This window comes from Astatotilapia calliptera, chromosome 23 (genome assembly GCF_900246225.1).
Source record: "Astatotilapia calliptera chromosome 23, fAstCal1.2, whole genome shotgun sequence".
Taxonomy (NCBI): Eukaryota; Metazoa; Chordata; class Actinopteri; order Cichliformes; family Cichlidae; genus Astatotilapia; species Astatotilapia calliptera.
Window position 1 is genome coordinate 29,538,919 of NC_039323.1, and position 19,413 is coordinate 29,558,331.

Sequence of the window (19,413 nt, forward strand, 5' to 3'; positions counted from 1 at the left end):
CACAGCCTGTAAATGTCAACAACAAAAGGAGTGTGTAAAACATGTATATTGTAGTGATGGCAGTATACTGTGTATATTTATAGTGGCAGTATGGGAAATGATTATTTGGAAATGCTTGAAATGGAAATGATCATTTACTGTGAGGTGAGGTGTGGTTGGGGTGTGGACAGTAGTTGTGCTTTTGTAACGTTGAGGTATGGACAGCTACACACTGAGGCTTTGAGCCTCAGTCCTGCCCGTTCACATTTTATTCTGTAAAAACTAAATTTTCACTGCTTTTATGACCTTTTTAGTGGGGAGAACATAGCTAGGATTTAATGATTTAACAAATCTTTTGAATCCTTTGTCCTCCACAATGCTAAATGGCTGGGAGTCCTCAATCACCATGGTAACCAGGTCTTCATCTATTTGAGATTGTTCTCCTGAGGAAAGACAATAAAGACAAAGCACAAATATAAATATCACACACGTCACTTATTACAGTTGTATAATATTGTTATATCATTTAGTAACATTACTGCATGCTATATTATCATTGCATTTGATGGCTCACCTGGTCTTGCTCCACAATCGGTGTCCCCCTTATTCTCATGCAAAGCTCTGTAGTGCCTAAGCATGGATGAGGTGTTGTTGTTATATCCCAGCTCCCTGGCACATAGCAAACACTTCACCTTGTACAAAAGTCAAGACAGCTCAACATAAATTGTATTGCACCATCAGTATCATGAAAATACATCTTCTGTAGAAATTTACATACCTTGTTGGGAGGAATAAGATCAAAATGTTCCCACACAGGGGAGGACATCCTCCTCTTCTTAGCTGGCTCCATTCTCTCCTGACTTTCCTCACTCTCATAAACCTCCAAACTGTCACTAACCGCAACTCTCCATCAAACACCCACATTTTTGAATGAAGTCTGAGGGGTTTATATCGCTGTCATATCTCGCGACAAAGTTCGAACCACTTCATGAACCAGTCACGTGGTACAGCCGGGCAGCGAGGCTTCGGACGTCATCATTTTCAGCTCCTCCCATAAATGAAGCAAGCCTCGATACGCGCTTCGCGGAAACGCCCCCTCCATTACTCGACACACGCTCCGAAGCCTCGATACAGAACGTCCCATCACTACTCAGCATATCTAATTTGCCACAAAGAAAATCAGCCATATTTTTGTGGGATTAAATAAAATAACAAAACAAAGCAGTATTTAGTGTTTTTATGAAATAAATTACATGAAATGATTTATCTTATATTGTCTCCTGAATGTTGCCAGCACAGTCTGTTGTGTCTGTTGAACCTTTAACAGGGAAAAATGAATCAGTCAGCAGCAAACAGAAACACTGGCTACAGCAGCATCCGCTTCTTATGTTTTGGAAGGACTCACACACAAAAAGCAAGTATACAAGAACGCAACGTACCATCATCGTTGCAAGTGACATTGTTTTAGTTGAGCTGCAGACTTTTATGGGTATAAAACAATGAAGAAGTTTATAGTGAAAAAATATATGCAAACTCAGTGCAGACATACCACACAATCACAGACAAGTCTAAAAAAACAACCCTGAAGAAAAACAAGTTGCTTTTCTTTCTGTTTTTGTATCCCCAGGAAGTGAAAAGCAAGAGAAACATTTATATTTTTGCCATTTCCCAGTAATCTGTATCAGATCCTCAAGTAAAGATCATTGAAACAACCTGAGCAATCGCACATGATGAATTTTTAACATGAAAGAAAAAACCTTACATAAACTATTTATCCAATTAGTCATGATGAAATGTGTTCATGTAGAATAAAATGCAACTTTTAATTATGGGAGATGTTAATGAACAGAGAATTGTGTCAGTGAATGCCATCAGGGGTTTGTCAGCAATATTATTCTGATGTACCTTTGTCCCACCTGATTACCTTCATTAAACAGCAGCAGGATAGATGGTGGGTCTGCAGAATGACACACGACATGCAGAATCTTTTATGTTCCTCATTTTGTGTCATTTTTATCTTTTATAATATTTTTTTAAACGTTGAATAATAATATTGTCTTATTAAATTAGAATTTAAAGTGCTTCAAAAACTGCGAGCCACACAATAAAACACAACAAACTTGCATGTCCTTACAAAAAAATTCAAGATTAAACAGGTTTATTGTCACTGTGTTATGGCAAAGTTACAGCTATGGTGCGTTGGAGTGTGAGATTCAAAACAAGACAGAGGTAAGTACATATCCTTTATTAAAAGTATAAAAGATAACAACATGAAAAATATTTTCACTACAGTCATGCATAAAACAGTTCCTCCTGTTCGAGGTTAACATAGCAGATCATCTCCCTCCAGCTCCGTCTATTGCCAGCATCCTCCTCTGTCACACCAACACTCTGCAAGTCCTCCTGATGGCTGACCCCAGTTGTGTACTCCTCGCATGCTCACCTTTCCACCTGTCTCTCTCTCTCATTCACACACATGTATTTTGTCTTTCTTTTATTCCTCTTCTCTACAATGCATGCCTCCACTGCTCCAGGCTCTTCATCTGCTCCCTACTGTCACTACAGATCAAAGTATCATCTGCAAACATCATAGTTCACATAGACTTCTGCCTCATCTCATCAGTCAGCCACATCACCATTGCAAACAAGAAGGAGCTCAGAGCTGATCACTGATGTAATCTCATTTCCTGAACCTACCTGTCACTAAAACGTTCGCTTCAGCACTGCCTCACATCCTTATGTCTTATGACCTGGCCCATCCTCACATACTTCTCTAGATCCAAAAATACCCAGTGAAACTCATTCTGTCCTTCTATATTCTTCTCTATCAACACTCTCAAAGCAAACGTCACATCTGTATTCCTCTTTCTCAGAATAAAGTCATACTCCTTACTGATCATCACTTCTCTTCTTAACTAGCTTCAACAACTATTCCCCATATCTTCATGGTGTGGCTCATCAGCTTTATTCCTCTGTAGTGACTACAGCTCTGCACATCACCCTTGTTCTTGAAAACTGATACCAGTACACTTCTTTTCCGCTCCTTAGGCATCCTCAGTCTGGCTAAAAAGTCCACCGCTGTCTGTCCTAGACACTTCCATACCTGCGGTTGATCCTGGTTAAAGGCATGTCATCAGGATCAATGGCCTTCCACTCTTCGTCTTCATCATAGCTGCCCTCACTTCCTCTTTACTAATTCTCTCCACTCTCTGATTCATTAACACTCTGATTCACTCTACCTTGCTCTGCCACTTGCTTCATTCATTATCTCCTAACAGTACTCCTTGTTACTGAGCAGTTTTCGCTGTAGTTAATCGCTCCTGTAAAATAGTCAGATGTCAGATGTCTATTCATATTAATGTACAGAATTCACCTGCTTGCTGCTACTACTGCACTACTGCACATTCACCCAGTGTACATACTACATGTATATATATATAATGTTCTTCCTCTACACCCCCCCCCAATTTTTGCACATGTCGAGGAGCGTGTCAGGCTACATTTCACTGTGTGTTATACTTGTATAACTATGCATGTGACAAATAAAGAACCTTGAACCTATAGTTAACCACGCTAACCAGCTGCACATCCTTTCCAGCTCAATCTCTCTCTGTCACTTTTTTTTTTTTTTTTTTTTATCTTATCTTCAAGTAGTCTCAACTTTATTAATGTAGTACTGTAACTCTGTTCCAGGCATACTGACAAAAGCACTTAAAGAACTCACTTTTAAAATATTACTCTGCTATGCTTTTACTCTTACTTAAACTCAAACTATGTCCACACACACTGATGTTTTTTAGGAATTTTGTTTGCATGTTTACGCGATAAATGGGCTGGCAGGAGTTTCTGAAAAGCTCCTATTTTACTGATACCAAAACACTATTTACGTTCAGACTAAAGGCCAAAGCTACGTTCACCAAAATGTACCTGTGACCGTAACCTCACACCGCCGCTTTTTCTGCAGCTCTTTTGTTTCTTTCAGTCTGTGGTATGTGTGTAGCCTCTTCATATTTTTGAGGTGGATTTAAACTGTTTCCAACACCATCCCTTTCATGTGAACGTGTAGGGGAAACCCTTGATTAGCTAAGCAAGTTCATGACCAGCTTTGTGTTACTGAAAGATATCCTGGGTATGTTAAACTAGCTTCACAGTACAGGGCCCTTGGCAGCTCATAGTCACTGAGTCAACCACAAACTCCTTTGTATACTGAATTATTTTAGCACCATGAATACAAAGTAGAATATTAGTGAAGTGGAAATCATTTTACCATCATTTTCACCATCATCAGTCCTCTGCCAAATTATTTTAATCTTTCTACAGCTTTAGACAGAGCAGAGGATGGGATATAGGATATATGTCAGGTACATCTTTAAAAATAATTTTACCAGAAGTTACACATGTTCACATTCCAACTCTGTGTTACTCTGAGGCATGTATTTATGTCTACGTCTGAGTTACAGCTGATGGTTTTAGGTGATCCTTGTTGCACTGTATTTAACTGCTGTTAGACTGTATTCAGTTTAACAGTAAAAAAAAATGCCACGCATTTAAAGTGTGCATGTAACTCACATGGTATAACGGCAAGGTATAAAATATTATATTTTAGATATTTTATTGCTATAAAAAATTTATTTCATTTTAGCAACATAATGCAGAACATTTTAGACAGCAGCAACAAAAGATTGGTATTTTTTTGAAGTGCTTAAAACAAGATAAACATTTTACAGTGAGCTGTATAAAACGTATGTAAAGAGCCTTAGATGGAAGCTGAGTTTTAGAGAAGTAAAGATGTGGAGGGGTCATCAGTCTGTGAAAGAAACATTTTGGGGGTTCAGTCAACTAAAGAGTCAGCGAATCTAGAGATTCTACACACACTGAATCCATACATGCAAATTTGAACCCAGCAAACATCTCCCAATATTGGTGTCTATGTGGTGCAGATTTAATAAACCGAGGGAGGAAAATTAATACTTACACAAAGACACATCGATTTATCTTCCAAAGAATTATTAAATAAACATGTAGAAAATGGATATTTATCAAACTGACTTACCAATAATGTCATTGGCTGATTTTTGTGGTATTTTATTTGTTGTTCTCAGGGTCCCTGAGTGACAGAAGGATTTCAAACTTTTAAATAATAAATATTTGCAGATATTAGACAGGTGTCAGTGTAGGTCACATATAAGAGTCATAAAGCATTCTGTTTTAATAGGAAGAGACACATTAAAATAGGACACAAAATAAGTCAAGAGTGAAAGTTACCTCTTCTTGTCTTTTTTTTAAGCAGGACAGCTATGAAAGTGGCTACACAAGCAAAGACTATCTGCCCCACTGCTACACCTGATGCAATGATCCAGAAGGAAACTGTGAGAAAAGCAGGAAAAATATGACACTGATTAACACTGACACATCAATCATGGATCACAGTGAAATGTAGACCTACTGAAGTCATTGTTATTAGCTCCAAATTGACTCAGATAGCATCACTCTATAAATCTGTGACTTTGAAAAAGTTTCTCACCATTATAATCAGCAGTAGCAGCAGCATACACCTGCTGGACCTCAGGAACCGTCACCATCACCTCTCTGTGAGGAGCAGAGAGCACTCGTGCTGCACATCCCACCTGTGTGCTCTGTTTAAGTGAACCTGAGAGCACAGCTGTAGTGGTGACAGTGAATGTAGCGTTGGTGTTGGAAACATTGACAGTGTTGTACTGTGAGAAGTTGAGGTCTTGTTGTGAGACACTGAGTGTTATAGTGGGAGCAGGTCGACCAGTGGCTGAACAAGATACAACCCACTCTTCAGTAGAGTTTGACTCTCTGACATCAACAACAGGTTCGTGTAGCTCTGTGAAGGATCAACAAACACTTTAAGAAAAATGATTTTAAAATGCGATCAACATCTGACAAATTTTCATTTGTTATCTTTTTTGCTGGAGCCTATTGTAATTTGAAGAAGGTAAAAGTTCTTACCATAGACTTGGAGGCAGGGTCTACCAATAAAGGCTCCTTCAGGATAAGTGTTAAACAGACAGCGATAGCATCCTTCATCCTGCTCTGTCACATTCCTGATGACTATGGAACAGTTCCATAGACCAGCATGTTTAAACTTAACTTTATCTGTAAAGCCGTCATTCACTCTCTGGCCAAAGTACTTGTTGTAGGTGGCAACATTTGTCTCCACATCATTTGAACTTTTCTGCCATGTGACCTGAAGGACGTCTTTAGTTTCCAAGAGCTGACAGCTCAATTCAGCATCTTCTCCCACTGCTGCCATCACAGTCTGCTGTGTTTGGATCACTGCTGCTGCACCTTTAACAGAGAAAAATGAATCAGTCATCAGCAAACAGAAAGACTGGCTACTGAAGCATCTGTTCCTTACCTGTTTGAAAGACTCCACACACAAAAAGTAGATACACAAGCACACAATCTGCCATCGCTATTGCAAAGTAACACGTTTGAGATGAATAGGAGACCTTTTTGGATATCAAAAGGTGTAAAAGGTTGGTAGTAAGTGAATAAATGCACACTGAAACTACACAGAAATCAGGGCAGACATACCGCACACTCACAGTTGAGTTAAAAAGTAACTGAACGAAAACAATTGACTTCTCCTTCAATTCTTTTTTTTAACACAAGGAAGGGATCTGCATCAGATCACTTCCTTGTGCTTTCTCAGTAGTCTGTATCAGATCCTCAACAAGTTTACAAAAAACATCCTTTTTAACAGGAATGCCAAAAAGCAAAAAATATTACCTCAAACAAATTATCCCATCAGTTATGGCCTGGTCGTGACCTGATGTCACACACACATGACCGTGGTTTTGCTGTTTGTCACATTATTAAAGTCAGCATTATGTACTGTAATATGCAGACATTAATCTGAGACTCTTTGGATCATTCTGAGTCTCATTAATTATTGCATTAAAACAGATATTTCAATGTTGTATATCAGATATCTGAGAACGAAGAAAACCAACTATGTGTTTGTGGTGTCGCAGAGCTGTATGACTGCACTTGTGTTCATTATGGGTCTGTTTCTATAATTTTGTTTCTAACGTGAATATTTGCACAGACTGACAAACTTCATGTTTCATTCAGTTTATGCAGACTCAATTTATCTTTGATTAAGAATAAAGATGTTTTACTATTATAGAATATGAATAAGCTCTGTTATAGCACTCTGTATCATTTTAAACATAAAAGGCTGGATGTTAAAACCTTTGACCCTCTTATGTGTTTTTAGCCACAGCTTTTTAATCAACTTTATTAAACAGCGGTAGAAATGTGACCATGTGCCATCACTGTTGCAAATGGTCAAGTTTTAGTTAAAGTGCTCTGGGCATAACACTCAGAGATAAACAAAGTAAATATAGACACAGACTACACAAGAAACACTAAGCTTTAACACCCACAGGCAAGCGTGGGTGTTTCTTCCCTTTTCATGCTTCTTCGCCTAATAATTAGAGTTACTATTGCATCAAGTTCCCATTAGTCTAATGCAGAGGAGGCCTTTGGTTGTAGGGTATTTTTATTTAAAGTTTCACGGTCCTGGGTCTTTTGACCCAGCGGTTTGTGTTTCTTACTATTATTATGTTCTTGCGTTCTAGCTTATTCTTATTAGACTTTTTAGTTCCAAGGGTTTTGATTCTGTGCTCCCTCTGTTTAGTGTCTGCCCGTGTGTTCCCTCTGTTCTGTCTGTATAGCGTCTCTGAGTCCAGTCTGTGTATTTCCTGTTTTTCTTTGAAGGTCCATGTCCTATTTCAGTATTTTTAGTTTCGGTTGCTCTGTCTTGTTAGGTCTAACTTCTCCCGACTGTGTTCCCACCCGTTCCTTGTTCCCTCATGTTCCTGCCTGTGTATTTATAGTGTGTGTCCTCCAGTGTTCAGCGTCACGCTGTACCCTCATCTTATGCTGTGTGTTCTGTTTGCCTGCCTGTGTAAGGTTATTTTTGTATTTTCAGTCTGTTACTTTTGAGTTCAGCATTAAAGCTGTTTTGACTTCACGGTTTGCCTCTATGAGTCCTGCGTTTGGTTCCTCCATACTGCCTGCCTGCACACAGCCTTGACATAAAGAGCCAACGTGATGCCTATTAGCTTCGGTAACTCTACCATTATATCACTGTATCAGGTGAGAAAACATCCTCCATCTCCACATAACTATGAAGCAGCATAGTTATCCTCTAAAGTCTCTGTTTACTTTGTTCCAAAACAATCATCTTAACCAGAGACGACATCAGGACTTGTTCAGTAATTTACAGGACTGAACAACAACAGCAGCACAAGTTCAGATTCTAATTTAGATTGTATGTCCACTGCAGTTTAATCTGCTATCATTTAGTTAATATGAAAACAATGTTAGTGTTAGATGTTTAAGTCTGTAGTCGGCTTCATGTTCGAGTTAATCCTGTAATATAGGCTAATATAACTGACAGGGGATTTCTAAACATCACCCCGCAGTTCTTCAGCTGAGACACCTGAGTTAGAAAACACAAACACTGCAGTTGTCTTTTACTTGCGAGGACGGTCACAGAGCGCTCTTCCTTGCAGGAGGCACTCACGGACTCGCGCTGTATCACTGTCAGCGTTCTTTATTTATACAAGCTTGTGTCTGTGTGTACAAAGATAACAGAGTTATTCTAAGAACTCAGAGCTGAGGTTCCCCTTTTCTAAGTCTGCATGTTCTTACAGAAAGAGGAAGCTGTTAGTTGTTTATCACACAAGAGTTCATGTCAAAAGTCACATAGACATTTGCTTAGTGTTCAATAAAAGAACACATTTCATGAAGCTGATCACACTATATACAATTTCCCCCTGACAATAACTAAATCATTTTTTTTTAAAAATACAGTTAATTACATTAACCCTTTCATGCATAGAGGTCACTACAGTGAACAGCTATTCAAAGGCTGTTTGCTTGTATTTGTGTCAGTGTTGATGGTGTACTTGCACATAAACCACTACATTGGACACTGATGTGTCACTCCATCACAACTCTGGTCATTTAATGTTACTATAGATGTACGACATGTGTCATTTTAATTATTGTTATTTCATCCTGTCATGCATGAATTATGACAACCTCAATCTTTAGGCATGAAAAGATGAATAAAAATACTTAAAGAAAAAATCCTGATTGAGGTTGTCATAATTCCTGATTGAATGGGTTACACAATGGGTTACACTTTTGCAATGAAAATAAACCAATAACAACAAACAAACAAACAAACAATTTAGGATTCAACAGCTTGAGGCTACGTCCACACGTACCCGGGTATTTTTGAAAACGCAGATTTTTCTATGCGTTTGCACCTTTTTTTCCACACGTAAACGGCGTTTTCGGTCACTGAAAACGGAGATTTCTAAAAACGCCTGCCAGGGTGGATATTTTTGAAAACTCCGTTTTTGCATTTACGTGTGGACGAGAAAAACGGAGAAAACGCAGTGTCAAAGGTGTGCGCCTTTTTTGACGTCACACTGTGCGCCACGTTGTTTTGGTGAAATTAATTTCTACAATACTGTTACTGTTAATTGTACTCTCTGCAGTGTTTAAATGCTTACATATACACACACAGTTGCTGTCCCTCCACACATACGACTCGGTTCTGCTTCTATGCCCCATCCTTGTTTACTATTTCCCACCGAGGCTTCTAGACTTCTGATTGGCCAACATTTCTACACGGTTAGGAATATATCGCCACCTGTTGCTTTGGCATGTTCGTAGCAGCGTTTTCCTTCATTTCTGCGTTTACGTGTGGACGGGATTATTTTTTAAAATGAAAACGGAAAATCTCCGTTTTCAAAAATACCCGTGTACGTGTGGACGTAGCCTTATTGTGACTGTGCGAGGACGGAGCGCTGGAGTGTGACATTCAAAACAAAACAGACAAATATTTAAAAAAATCTAGTATTAAAGTATAAAGTGTCAGAAATATCAGCATTAAAAAAATAAAAATTAACAATTGAAATCTGGAAGAGTGGCTAAAGCTCAGCCCCAACTGGGTCATGTTTAGGCACAACAAGCCTTAACAGATCTCCAAGCAAATGTCTAAAAAATAAAGGACTCGGGGTGTTGCAATGACCCAAAGTCAAGAGCTCAAACTGACTCAAATGCTGTAGTGGGATCTTCAGAGAGCTGTGCAAAAGTTCTGTCACTCACAGTAAAACATCATTCCTTTAGCTTATGTGCGTTTAGCTTCTGTGTCTGGTGCATTTGTTAAGATCAACTCACTTGGCAGAAAGTTCATATTAAACAGTTGTGTTGCTGTGAGCTGTGTGTTCACCACAGCGTGTTGCTTACAAGACGTAAGCAACACGCTTACGTTGATCGTTTTTTGGATTGTTGTAATTTGGTGTTTGTTCACCTTGTCGTTATTCTTCTTCATAGGTGCTCTGATTGTTCAGATAAAAAAAAAAACCCCAAAAAAACCCAAATATATTTAAAATGTACTGAACTAAACTGAGTGAGGAAAACAGTCTTACCCATGAATGTTATTGGTTGATTTTTCTGCTGTTTTACTCCTCTAAAGATCACTGAGTGATAGAAGGATTTGTAGTTTAAATAAATATCTGCAGCTATTACTGGATAGATGTGGGTTTAGGCTCTTGGAGTCATAAATCATTATCATGTTAATAGAAAGAGATGCATTACAATAAGACACACATTAAACCACATGTGAAAGGTACCTCTTCTTGTCTTTTTCGTCAAGCAGCACAGTGGAGCAACGAAAGGAACAAAGACCAACACCACTACTGCAGCTATTACAGTGATCGAGGAAGAATCTGTGAGAAAAAACAAAATATGACAGAGATCAAAACTGATACATCAGTCATGGATCAACTTGAGACTTACTGATGTCAATGATGTTAGATCCCAGTCAAACTGACCCAGAAATCACCAATCTGTAAATGTGCGAAAGAGTTTTTCACCATCACCATCATCATCAGGTGTCTGTTGGACCTCAGGAATCATCACAGTCAGCTCTCTGTGAGGAGCAGAGAGCACTCATGCTGCACATCCCACCAGTGTGCTGTGTTTACTAGTGATGGGTCGGTTGCGAACGAAATGGCTCTTCGAGCCGGTGTTCTGACAAACCATCCTACTATGGCAAAACGTCCTACCCGTAGGATAATTTTACAGTGTCCCCTGACAAACAGTCCTACTTTGGCAAACCGTCCTAACAGTAGGATAATTTTACGCTGCCTTATGACAAACTGCCCTACTTTGGCAAAATGTCCTACTGTACATAATTTATGCACATTTCTGCTGCCAAACAATAATTCCAGCACAAATTTAAGTAGGGTATGACGGTTTGCCACTTAACTTTGCCCATCACAGTATGCTGATATTCATAAAGCCAGTACGGTTTGACACTTCTTTTTACCCATTAAAGTGTGCTTGTAGGTCACATTCACAAAGGTAGCATGTTTTGGCACGTAATTCTTCCTGTCAGAATTATGCTTCTTGCTCTTATTAACAAAGGTAGCATGGTTTGGCACGTAATTCGTCCCATCAGAGTATGCTTCCAGCTTATAATAACAACAGTAGCATGGTTTGGCACGTAATTCTTCCTGTCAGAGTATGCTTCTAGTTTATAATAACAACGGTAGCATGTTTTGGCACGTAATTCTTCCGATCAGAATTATGCTTCTTGCTCTTATTAACAAAGGTAGCATGGTTTGGCACGTAATTCTTCCCATCAGAGCATGCTTCTAGTTTATAATAACAAAGCTAGCATGTTTTGGCACTTGTTTGTAGAAGCAGTCTGCATGCCAAGGTACTTAAGTTATACAGCTGTCACCATTGAAGTGATTGGAACACCTGACTATATAAACTTTGACAATGAACTCACTCCATTATGGTTACAGTATATATTTATTGAATATATTTACAGATACATATATTTGACATTTATAGATCCAACAGAACACAGGGAGAAAGAACTGAAAAAGAAACAGTATTCATAACAAATTATGCACATTTTTTTACACAAGTACTTGACCAGGCTGCTCTCTTATTGAGCACATCCAAAATGTGCCCATCTGAGACAAAACTCGCACTGCACCTGAAGAGGGGGGGGGGGGGGGTGTTAACCAACATTACGAATTTGATGACAAAATAATTACTACAGTGGCTTGCATAAGTATTCGGCCCCCGTGAACTTTTCCACATTTTGTCAGATTGCATTCACAAACATGAATCAATTTTATTGGAATTCCACGTGAAAGACCAATGTCTCTACCAGCTAGAGACTGGTAGAGACATACCCTAAAACAGCAGTCCCAAACCCCCGGGCCTCGGACCGGTACCGGTCCGTGAGTCGTTTGGTACCCGGCCGCTAGAGTTGAGGCTCAGATGTGAAATGTATAGTTTTCAGGGTTTTTATTGGTTTTCAGCGTTATTTTGTTATCGTTTAATTGTTAACTCGGTTTTCCTTGGTCTTTTCACGTGTGTTATGAATAAATTTTCCTTTTTTTCGGTACTAGTTTTATTTTGTTTTATTTATCCCCGACACCTTAAAGGCCGGTCCATGAAAATATTGTCGGGCATAAACCGGTCCGTGGCGCAAAAAATGTTGGGGACCGCTGCCCTAAAAGACTGGCAGCTGTAATTGCAGATAAAGGTGGTTCTACAAAGTATTCACTCAGGGGGCTGAATAATTATGCACACACCACTTTTCAGTTATTCATTTGTAAAAATTGTTTGGAATCATGTATGATTTTTGTTCCACTTCTCATGTGTACACCACTTTGTATTGGTCTTTCATGTGGAATTACCATTAAAATTGATTTGTGTTTGTGGCTGTAATGTGACAAAATGTGGAAAAGTTCAAGGGGGCCGAATACTATTGCAAGCCACTGTATATTGCATTTGTGGTTTATTTGTTTTACCATTTCAATCATACTGAACTCAGGATCGGCTTCCAGCATGGAACAAACCACACAGTATCAGCATTACCTAGAAACACACTGGCGTTCAACCTAACAGTTTTTAAACAAAACTGAAAGTGCTATTGCAATACAAAAGCGCATGACTCAACTTATCAGCTGATCGCCCTGATGCCGGCCGGCTCGCTGGCCAGGCCCGCAGAAGTACCAGCTGAAATTTGGAGGAAAACACATCGGGGATGCAGAGGTCAAGGACAGAAAAGAAGAAAAAAGGTGACGGTGAGACAGCGGAGGCTCGAAGCGAGGAGGAGGTATAAACCGTGTCTGCCGTCTATCGTGATGGGAAATGTGCGATCGTTGGAAATTAAAATCGACGAGCTCTCAGCACTGGTACGGAGTCAGAGGGAATACCGAGACTGTAGCCTGATGTGTTTCACCGAATCATGGCTGCACCAGGACATTCCCGATGAGAATGCTTCCGTGGAAGGCTTCCACACTGTTCGGGCGGACAGGGACAGCATCGCTAGCAGTAAGCGGAAAGGAGGTGGGCTTGCTGTTTTAGTTAACAACCGGTGGTGTAACCCTGCCAACATAACAATCAAGGAAAGGATTTGTTGCCAGGACACTGAACTGTGTGCTGTTGGACTCAGGCCGTATTATTTACCCTGGGAATTCTCTCACGTCATCTTGGTGGCTGTTTATGTTCCTCCCTCTGCTAACCCCACAGCTGCATGTGACACTATCCACTCTGCCATAGCTCGGTTACAGACTCAGCACCCGAGTGCCTTTATTGTGATCTCGGGTGACTTCAACCATGTATCACTGGACAATACACTACCAACATTCAAACAATATGTGGACTGTCCCACCAGGGGAGAGAAAATTTTAGACTTACTGTATGCTAACGTCAAGGATGCATACAGCTCCTCCTCCCTCCCCCCACTTGATAGGTCAGATCATAACCTGATTCACCTCACCCCCCGCTATGTGCCAATTGTGAGGAGGGAACCTGTGACCACCAGGACTGTTAGGAGGTGGTCAGAGGAGGCAATAGCGGAACTACAGGGCTGTTTCGAGGTGACCGACTGGGAAACACTCTGTGAGCCTCACGCCGAGGACATCAATGGGCTTACTGAGTGTATCACAGACTACATAACTTTCTGCACCGACTCCATTGTTCCAGCTCAGACTGTTCATTGTTACCCAAATAACAAGCCGTGGGTGACTAAGGACATCAAAGCCCTCCTCAACAACAAGAAGAGGGCTTTCAGAGGGGGCAACAAAGAGGAGGTGAGGAAGATCCAGGTGTTACTAAAGGACAAGATCAGAGAGGCTAAGGACAATTACAGGAGGAAGCTGGAGTGGAAACTCCAGCAGAACAGCATGAGATAGGTGTGGAGGGGCATGAAGACCATCACTGGATTCAGGCCAACCAACAGCAGGGGAGCTGAGGGAGGTGAGAATAGAGCCAACGAGTTGAATCTGTTTTTCAATAGATTCAACACCACAGTGTCTGCTCCCACCCCCACTGTTATATTCTGGTCTCATTCACGACAGACTCCAGAATATCTATTTCCTACCCAACGGGGTAGTAAGTTTTATTAACAAGTCATGCGACTCAGATTGGTCCTCTGCCATGTACAATAGCAACATACAGCCTAACCATCCTTACTTGTGTGACACTCTAAAACGTCCGTCCAGCAACACAATCTATTGTGGAACAAAACATCTTGCAAACAATAATTCACATTATTACATCCCTTCTCTTTTTTTTTTTTTTTTTTTTTGGAAAAAACAGAAGTCCTTTTGTTTTGATTTGTCCTTCTTCTCACTGAGGGTGAAAACAATATGAAACACTCAAAGAATACAAAAGCATTCCACTTATTCAAACATGTACATTTCTGTAAGCTGTAGTGAACCTCAATATCCACAGAATACACAACTCTTCCCCTCAAACAATAAACAATAAATCCTCATTATGCAACATAGTCTTTGTACCTAAGTGGTGGAACCACTTTGCGGCCTGACCTTGTCCTGACACCCCCTGTTACCTCGTCAGTCTTGATCTGCCGCTCACGAGTGTCTGAGGGAGCTGTCACTGACCTGGTCAGTGCCCCGGTGTCCGTTATGGCATTTTCCTGATCCACCACGCCTGCATGTCTCAGGTGCCTCCGATTCCTCCTCAGGACACTTCCAGAGTCCAACTGAACCTCATAGGACCTCGGGTCGACAGTCCCAATCACCACTCCCCTGCTCCAAGTGGAATGGCGGTCAAAAGGCTGAACTCTGACACTGTCCCCTAGCTTCAAAGAGTCCATGTCTCGTGCTGATCGGTCATAGCACAGTTTTTGGCGCTTCTGTTTCCTCTCCAACTCCCGCCGGGCTGGAATGACTTTTGGCCTTAGCAGGCTCGTCCTGGTTGGCAAAAGCGTCTGTGTCCTCCTGCTGAGCAGCCTCTGAGCTGGGCTGGTCTCCAGGCCTTGTGATGGTGTATTGCGATGGTCCAGAATCGCAAGATACGGGTCTTGCCCTGCCATTTTTGCCTTTAGCAGCAGCCTCTTTGCTGTCTTTACTGCTGATTCTGCCTTCCCGTTACTCTGAGGGTAACCTGGCGAAGATGTTTTATGCTGGAAACCCCACAGTCGACTAAATCTCAGAAACTCACCGGACGTATACTGTGGTCCATTATCTGAAACAACAATGTCCGGGATGCCCTGTCTGGCAAAGTGAGCCTTCAGCTTTCTAATCACTGTGGTGGACTTAGTGTCCGGGAGATAGTCAATTTCCCAGAAGTTTGAATAGTAGTCCACTGTGATAAGGTAGTCCTTGTTGTCAAACATAAACAGGTCTGAGCCCACCTTAGCCCATGGTCTAGTCGGGATCTCATGTGGAACCAAAGTCTCTTTCTGCTGTCTGTAGTCAACTGACCTGCAGATGTCACACTTAGTCACATAAGTCTTAATTTGTTCGTTCATGCCTGGCCAATATACACACTCTCTGGCTCTCCTTAGACAACCTTCTACACCTAGGTGTGTCGAGTGTAGTCTAGTTATGATCTCCTGTCTCATGGTAGTCGGGACAACAACACGTTCACCTCTAAACACAAGTCCATCCTGACTACTCAGTTCATCCTGGAATGAGAAGTATGGTCTGATGTCACCGTCAGTGTCTCTTTTGTCTGTCGGCCAACCTCTGTGAATTGTATCTATGAGGATCTGTAGTGCTTTGTCGTCTTGTGTAGCAGTCCTTATGCTGTTTAGTCTGTCAGGTGAGATGGGTGCATGAGTGACCATGTTAATGCTCTCTATTTCCTCCTCTATGGAGCCCTGTGGTGAGTACTCTGGAAGATATGCCCTGCTCAACGTGTCTGCTAATAACATGTCTTTGCCTGGCACATACACCACATCTATGTCATATTTCTGAATGCGCATAAGCATCCTTTGCAACCGTTTGGGTGCGCTCAACAGTGGTTTTCTTACAATGGTCTCTAAGGGTTTGTGATCACTGTGTACCACCACTTTACGACCATATGTGTACTGATGGAACTTCTCCATGCTGAAAACTACAGCCAAAAGCTCCTTTTCGATCTGGGCATAACCCTGCTCTGTACGTGTAAGTGCTCTACTCGCAAAAGCCACAGGCTTACCCGTCTGCATGAGTGCTGCACCTAACCCTTTGTCAGAAGCGTCACATTGTACTGTCAGCTCTTCCTCTGGGCAGTAGTATTTCAGGACTGGAGCCTCTGCTATAGTCTCTTTCAGTCTCTGGAATGCGTCTTCATGTCGAGTCGTCCAGTTCCACTCACTGTCTTTGTGTGTCAGTTGTCTCAGTAAGTCGCAATGGTCAGACAGATGTGGGCAAAACTTTGCTAAGTAGTTCACCATACCTAACAGTCTCTGTACTGCCTTCACGTCTGTAGGTCTGGGCATTTTTTCTATGGCCCTAACCTTCTCTGGGTCTATTTTCAGACCGTTGCATGTCAGCTGATGTCCAATGTACGTGGTCTCCTTCTGTTTAAGTTTGAACTTGTCTGCGTTCAACTTAATGTTTTTTTGCCTGCAACGAGTCAAAAACTGTCTCAGCTTCTCGTCATGGTCACGTACTGCTCCAGCATCTGTGTCCCCCTGACCCGTGATCAGCACATCATCTGCAATGATGTAGATCCCTGCCAGTCCATCCAAAGCTTGTGTGAGCTTCCTCTGGAACACTTCCGGAGCTGGGCTTATCCCCATTGGCATCCTCAGCCATCTGTAGCGTCCAAATGGAGTCGAAAATGTTGTCAGGTAGCTCGACTCCTCCTCCAGTTTCACGTGCCAGAATCCACTCTTCACATCGCAGACAGAGAACACTTTAGCCTTTGACAAATCTGGCAAAATGTCCTCAATGGTGGGCAATGGGAAGTGGCTCCGTTGTAGGGCTTTGTTTAAGGGTTTTGGATCTATGCACACTCTTAAGTCCCCACTCTGCTTTTGGACCACAACCATCCCACTGATCCAGTCTGTGCTGCATTCTACTGGTGTAATGATCCCTCTGCGCTGAAGATCTTGAAGCTCCTTTTTTAACGGCTTTATCATTGCAATAGGGACACGCCGTTTTGGTAACTGCACTGGTTTCACAGTTTCATCCACCTCGAGCCTTAACTCTCCCTCCAAACAGCCATCTCCCGTGAAGACATCGGCATACTCTGTTTTAATCTGATCCATGTTCCACTTATTGGCTGTTGGGTGCTCTGAAGTAACGATGCTGTCCAGTTTCAAGATGTTTTCATAGTGTACTTTTATGAGTTTCATCGCTTCGCTGGCTCTCTTGCCCAGCAGTGGTACTTTACAGTCTTTGTCAACCACTTGAAACTCCAACCGATACAGTTTCTGATTTCTCGGGTTACGTAGCTTAACTTTGCATTTTCCCAACGGCTTTATCTTACTTTTGTTGTACATCATCAACACTGTCTGTGTGTCCTCCAACTGTGTGTTCGGGCTTAGCATGTGGATTGGCATTACATTACAACTGGCACCACAGTCAATCTGAAAATTTACAATCTCTTTGCCCATCAGCATGCCTGCAAAGAGTTGAGTGCCTCTCTCTTTGTCAGTGTTCTTTGTAGTTGAAACATGTGCGTCTGCCTCTGTAACACAGAGAACGTCCTCATACTCATCACTCTCACATGCTGTCACGTTGTGTACATTCGTCCTTCTCTTCTGCTCTGAACGTGCCATGCATTTAACTGCAAAGTGGTTTTCTCTGCCACACTTTTTACATTTCTTCCTGTATGCTGGACATTTTTCTTTCTTTTTTTCATGTGTTCTGCCACAAAACTTACAGTCCACTGCGTCGCCGATCCGTTTCTGGCGCACAGCTCCATGCACAGCATGCACCTCCTCCACTGCAGCTCCCGAAATGGTTTTGCTGTTTTCCCGCGACAGCTCCGCGGCTCTGCAGTGCTGTATGCATGCATCCAGTGTCATGTTTTTCTCACGCAGCAGTCTCTCCCTCAGACTCGGGTTGTGAAGTCCACATACAATCCTGTCACGAATCAGTGAGTCCCTTATTACTCCAAAATTGCACGTTTTTGTCAGCAGCTTTAACTCCGTCACATAGCTGTCAATTGTCTCACTGGCGCCTTGGTTTCTCGTGAAGAACCGATAACGCTCCACAGTTTCATTAACTACAGGATTGCAATGATTGTCAAACTTCTCAATAATGTCCTTAACTGTCCACCGATCTCTCGCTGTGTCGCCCATTAGCGTGTCTAGCAGCTCCCTGCCGCTCTCACCAACGAGATAACTGAACAAGCTTACTTTTTTCTGTTCGCCGTCTGAGTCCATGGTCAGCTCCACATAGAGCATAAACTCGTCCCTCCAGGTCTTCCATGTCCGTGATAGGTTACTGGAGTCCAATACCAGCGTCGGCGGCGATTTAAGGCCCTCCATGCCTCGCGGCGGTGCTAACTCGATTAGCCGCTAGTTGCTCACCGCTCCGACAGGGGTCTCTCGGGGGTTCACTCCGGCCGTGCAGCTTGCTCCGCTGTCCGCTCCGCTGCCACCATGTTATATTCTGGTCTCATTCACGACAGACTCCAGAATATCTATTTCCTACCCAACGGGGTAGTAAGTTTTATTAACAAGTCATGCGACTCAGATTGGTCCTCTGCCATGTACAATAGCAACATACAGCCTAACCATCCTTACTTGTGTGACACTCTAAAACGTCCGTCCAGCAACACAATCTATTGTGGAACAAAACATCTTGCAAACAATAATTCACATTATTACACCCACAACCTCACCTGTAGTCAGCCTGGAATCCAGAGCCACACCACTGTGCCAGCCTCTCTCTTCACATGGCGCTGTTGCCTCCAGTGAGATTCCTGACACCCCTCCCCTGTTAACTCAAAAGACACGACGTCGTACTCTCATTCACAGCGCTTTATTCGTTCCGCCATTTTACATACGGACCACAACAACAACACTTCGCGGGCAACCGTACTCTCGCGATAAAACAGAAAATAACAAGTTAACAATCTCCCTCTTTCTTAAAAAAAATA

The 19,413-nt window shown here is 41.9% G+C and overlaps 1 protein-coding gene across 1 annotated transcript; it reads right to left on the reverse strand.

The window, feature by feature from the left end:
- Positions 1 to 4,684: 4,684 nt before the first annotated feature.
- LOC113016666 (OX-2 membrane glycoprotein-like) lies at positions 4,685 to 6,555 on the reverse strand. Its single transcript, XM_026159663.1, has 6 exons — positions 6,365 to 6,555; positions 5,956 to 6,294; positions 5,504 to 5,830; positions 5,245 to 5,346; positions 5,033 to 5,086; positions 4,685 to 4,786 (listed from the first exon to the last, which is right to left on the reverse strand). The coding sequence occupies exons 1-6, from the start codon at positions 6,417 to 6,419 to the stop codon at positions 4,782 to 4,784; spliced, it is 882 nt and encodes a 293-aa protein (XP_026015448.1). The 5' UTR covers positions 6,420 to 6,555; the 3' UTR covers positions 4,685 to 4,781.
- Positions 6,556 to 19,413: the final 12,858 nt, after the last annotated feature.

Coding starts and splice junctions, on each gene's coding strand:
- LOC113016666 (XM_026159663.1), bottom strand. CDS start 6,419: ATGGCAGATTGTGTGCTTGTGTATCTACTTTTTGTGTGTGGAGTCTTT. Junction 6,295..6,364: donor GTGTGGAGTCTTTCAAACAG/GTAAGGAACAGA, acceptor TCTCTGTTAAAG/GTGCAGCAGCAGTGATCCAA. Junction 5,831..5,955: donor ACCCTGCCTCCAAGTCTATG/GTAAGAACTTTT, acceptor GATCCTTCACAG/AGCTACACGAACCTGTTGTT.